Source organism: Oncorhynchus keta, chromosome 2 (genome assembly GCF_023373465.1).
Source record: "Oncorhynchus keta strain PuntledgeMale-10-30-2019 chromosome 2, Oket_V2, whole genome shotgun sequence".
NCBI lineage: Eukaryota > Metazoa > Chordata > Actinopteri > Salmoniformes > Salmonidae > Oncorhynchus > Oncorhynchus keta.
Genome location: NC_068422.1, coordinates 67,205,475 through 67,210,169, shown reverse-complemented (window position 1 = coordinate 67,210,169; position 4,695 = coordinate 67,205,475). Strand labels below are relative to the sequence as shown.

The 4,695-nt window shown below is 39.9% G+C and overlaps 1 protein-coding gene across 2 annotated transcripts; it reads right to left on the bottom strand.

The window, feature by feature from the left end:
• LOC118359007 (UDP-glucuronosyltransferase 2C1-like) lies at positions 1 to 2,991 on the bottom strand. Of its 2 annotated transcripts, none has more exons than XM_035737141.2 (2): positions 2,778 to 2,991; positions 1 to 2,192 (listed from the first exon to the last, which is right to left on the bottom strand). In XM_035737141.2, the coding sequence occupies exon 2, from the start codon at positions 2,181 to 2,183 to the stop codon at positions 573 to 575; it is 1,611 nt and encodes a 536-aa protein (XP_035593034.2). In that variant the 5' UTR covers positions 2,184 to 2,192; positions 2,778 to 2,991; the 3' UTR covers positions 1 to 572. The 2 variants fall into 2 exon arrangements, with proteins under 2 accessions (XP_035593034.2, XP_035593028.2); XM_035737135.2 differs by having other exon boundaries at positions 2,799 to 2,991.
• Between the last annotated feature and the right edge of the window lie 1,704 nt (positions 2,992 to 4,695).

Below are 4,695 nucleotides of genomic sequence, written 5' to 3'. Positions count from 1 at the left end.
CTCCTCGGATCTCATAGGATTATATTACCTCTGAATTATCAACCCTTCTAGAATGAATGAAGAATGATGTTGTCGTTAAAGTCTGTATAACGACAAACTGAAAGTTCTTTGTTCTTTTGAAATGACCTCCACAATAGATGTGGAAGAAAAAAAGAACAAACCAATGAGGGACAAAGTGTTTTTGGCAAACATCTAAGCTGCATGATATCTTTATTAAAAAACAGAGCTCCTTAACGGTCTTCTGGAGAATCAACATTTACATCACTTTAACTGTTACACACAAAGAAAGCAGCCACACACAACTATAACAGCATTCATTTTTAAAGTGCACATATGGACTTTCCTATTCAAACCTTTGATTAAATGGGCTGAACAGTTAAATGGGCTGAACAGTTAAAGTACAGTTGTAAGTTTAGCAAAATCTTCAAAAAGCAAATAGATAAAACATCTGTCGACAATACTGTATGTCTACATCAATGCCACATATATTTATCATGTGAACAAAAAGTATAATGAGTGAGACAAATAAAAACATATTGTTGTACCACACTGTGTACAGATGAAAGCCATAATCATTCCTCTTTCATTTTCATTTTCAAACATGACCTGCAACAGAAACATCTGATAATGCCAATGAAAGCCAGCAGAGTAAATAACACAACAGTCAGTAAAAAGACCATTACATCTACAGAGTGGTAGGAGTACCAGGGCATTCTGTAGGACTCTGTACGCAGGTGAGCAGCACCTTTGTGTCTCATGACAAACTCAATCCAGAAGAGGGCAGTGTCCAGGGGCTCCATTGGCACGTCCCTGTGTAGCCTGGAGAGTCTCTGCATGTTCGTCCTGTAGGATGGCTCATCCAGAACTTCCTGTAAGGCCTGGGAGAATATGTTTCTATCTAGTGTTGCTAAATCCACAACCTTTGCTACACCCTTCACTTTCATTCTAGAAAGATTGTCAGTTTGGTCGAACACCAGAGGAAGGCCTACTATTGGAACACTGTGGTAGATAGCCTCGAAAATCCCATTTGTTCCTCCGTGAGCTACAAACAGCCTTGTCATAGGGTGTCCTAAAAGATCATTCTGAGGCATCCAGTCAACTAGTAAGGTGTTGTTACCCAGAGTAGCTGGCCTGTCTCCTTTATACCTCCAGATTACCTTCTGAGGCAGTTGGGCAAAAGCAACAGCTATCTCATCAGCTATATCATGTGGAAGCTGCCCAATTAAAGTCCCCAAAGACATGATAATGACTCCATGCACCCCAGAACTCTGAACAAACTCCTCTAGTTCTTGGGGAAGAGGCTTGGCAGGTTTACATTGGAACCCTCCAATATAGATGATGTTAGGCATGGTGGGACGAGGGAACTCAAACACAAAGTCAACTCTCATGAGCCATAAATCAGCAGCTTGAAACAATGAGAGGTAGTCGACCTCAGGACCAAAGTAACGATTAACTAAAGCAGAATAATGAGGTCTAATTGTCTGTCTGTACAGATGCTGCCTGATGATATAAACTAGGAAGTTACGGACCCTCTGAAAAAAACTCATCTTGTCTGTTAACTCTGCAGCAGCAATTGGAACATAAGATAGTGGAGAGGGAGCAATAACAAAATGACCCTCACCGCCTATAGTCCATCTAACATTGAAAACAAGTGGCAAATTTAAATAGTGCGCCAGCACAACGCCTCCCCCATTTAATGGGTCTGCCAGAACCAAGTCATACTTGGTTTCTCTAATAGACTGCATCAACTGTTTATTCTCTAACATTTTGATTGTCATCTCACACACTTTGCGGTGAATTTCAAAAAACCCGTCCTTCAACTCCATGTCTAAACTAAAACGACTCCAAGCAGAGTTTCCCTCTCTCTTTATCTGTATTAGTCTTGACACAAATGAGCGAAAGAATTCCTCATCAGCTCCACCTGGATTATCAATTGTGATTGAACTGTAGTGAGGAGAGGTTTCCTTGATGTACCAGCTGTCTGATGGCCGTACTACTGACACACTGTGACCTCTTGAATGCAGCGCTTCAATAATGACCTTCATGTTGACCCAGTGGCTGCCGTCTTGAGGAAACACCAGGACTTTCTCACCATGGACAGCAGGAATAGAGAGGGTCAACAGGGTAACAATGAAGATACCAGGGAGACACATCTTCACGAGCTGCTTCACATAAGCATGCATCAATTTTACCTGAAATATACAAAAATAAGGTCAAATAAATCTAATAAAATTATGTTTTGACATAAGAATAATTCAAACAGGCCTACGTTTCTTTTCTTTGGGCTACAAATAAGTTCCTACACTGCCCACAATATTGATTGGCCTACTTTAAAGTTTAGCCAAGTTATGTCAAAAGGTTGATTAAGTAATACAGTATAATATTTCACTCTGTCACAGAAATACTTTTTTTTACATGAGACATTTTTAAAACAGGCTTGATTGTGACCGCTTAATTATATATTTTTTCGCTACAAATAAGTCCCTACACTATCCACAATACTGATACTTTCAAGTTTAAACAACTTTTCATAAGAAAAGATTGATCACGTAATACAGTATAATCTTTCATTCTGAGAGATCAATTATTTTCTTTTCCGATATAAATGTCTATTGAACGTTAGGAAATAGTCCAATTCTGTAGATTTTGCCGAGGTGAAACCTATTTCACATCCTAATGTTAGGCTACACATTAACATTGTATTATTGTAGCTCCGAATAAACAATCTATGGTGAGTGTGAACAAACAACGTCACGATAGAATCAATTCATGCGGACCTAATTTAATTGAAGGCTTACGTTCCGGTTTTCATCCAAATAATTTGAAATGAAGGCTATTTCAGAGCCCGTCTGTCTATAAATCAGTTCGAAGGTATTTGTAATAATCTCGGAAATCAGAGAGGAAGAGGTGAAATCAGTATAGTCTCTAGATATCCGCGTCGGCTCCCACAATTTTCAAATTCTCCTGCTATTTCTGTGTTTCAAGGCCGTAGATTTGTCAGCATATAGAATGGGTGGGTTCGAGCCGACCGCTTTTATCAAGTCGCTCACCACCTTTCAAAGCGTATTGCGTAATGACAGGGCCGGTCCTGAACGTTCTGCAGCCCTTGCCGAGACAAAAATCTGCCCCCTATCTTTTATCAGCTAAAAGTTGGAGGAACAGAACATAATAGCAGCCCAAATAATAAGCCTATGCTACAAATTAAACACTAACATCTCGTTAGTGGGCTATATTATCAGTTCAATGTCAATAACATAGCCTAATATTTTCAATCTGATTACATTGATAAAATCACCAATGCCCTGGATGTTCTGCCGCCCTAGCCTAGACAAGAATAATTACATTTTAGCATTGGTTGAAATCCCCCGTCCTCCCTCATCCTGGGAAAAATATGATTTGAAAAAATTCAAATTTGAATAATGATTTCAATAATATGAATAATACGCAATGAAAGCACTTGTGCTGGTTATAGACACTTAATAGCGCGTTTTTAAGTTTCAAAAGAATGAGACCTCCGCCCTTTGCCTCACAATGGTTTGATCCACTGCCTCCCAGCACTGAGCAGTGGCACAAGATGCAGGTACTGTGCATGTGTGGGAATCTGACAGTGTCTGTCGTTGGTGGCTGACATCCAGTAAGTAGTTCAAACAAAGGATATGTTAGACATTTCTTTACTTCTACAACTCAATACAAGAAAACACATTTATAACCATCACCAGTCTTAATTTTCACTGCATTAAATTACAGGTCTCTCTCTATGTTAGCTAGTGGTTAGCAACATTAAATTACAGGTCACTCTCTATGTTAGCTAGTGGTTAGCAACATTAAATTACAGGTAACTCTCTATGTTAGCTAGCGGTTGTAACGGCGTTCTTCGTTTGTCAAAAGAGAGTCGGACCGAAATGCAGCGTAGTGGTTACTCTTGTCTTTAATGAAGAGATCGCGATACATTAAATAACTTATACATATACAAAAACAACAAACGGAACGTGAAACCTATTACAGCCTATCTGGTGAAACTACACAGAGACAGGAACAATCACCCACGAAATACACAGAGAAATCCCGGCTACCTAAATACAGTTCCCAATCAGAGACAACGAGAATCACCTGACTCTGATTGAGAACCGCCTCAGGCAGCCAAGCCTAAACAACACCCCTACTCAGCCGCAATCCCAAATACTACAAACCCCCAATACGAAACACAACATAAACCCATGTCACACCCTGGCCTGACCAAATATATAACGAAAACACAAAACACTAAGACCAAGGCGTGACAGCGGTTAGCAACATTAAATTACAGGTCACTCTTTCTGTTAGCTAGAGGTTAGCAACATTAAATTACAGGTCACTCTCTCTGTTAGCTAGCGGTTAGCAACATTAAATTACAGGTCACTCTCTTTGTTAGCTAGCGGTAAGCAACATTAAATTACAGGTCACTCTCTATGTTAGCTAGCGGTTAGCAACAGTTTGCTAGCTATCTACAGTAACATCAACCATTGTTTGCAGCTATTTGAATTTGAGTCAATGAGAGAAGTTAGCAATGCAATGTAGTGTTCCTTTGCTGGCAAGGTAACAGAGGGTTCGTGTCTACCGTCTGAAAGGCATTCAATGCACGTAACTAACGTGAGGTTAATCCAGTCAATCGCACCATAGCGATGTTGTTTTGTGTTGGCAGTGTTCACACACACA

Bases quoted from the DNA above. Each gene is read 5' to 3' on its own strand.
- LOC118359007 (XM_035737141.2), bottom strand. From the start codon at position 2,183: ATGCATGCTTATGTGAAGCAGCTCGTGAAGATGTGTCTCCCTGGTATC.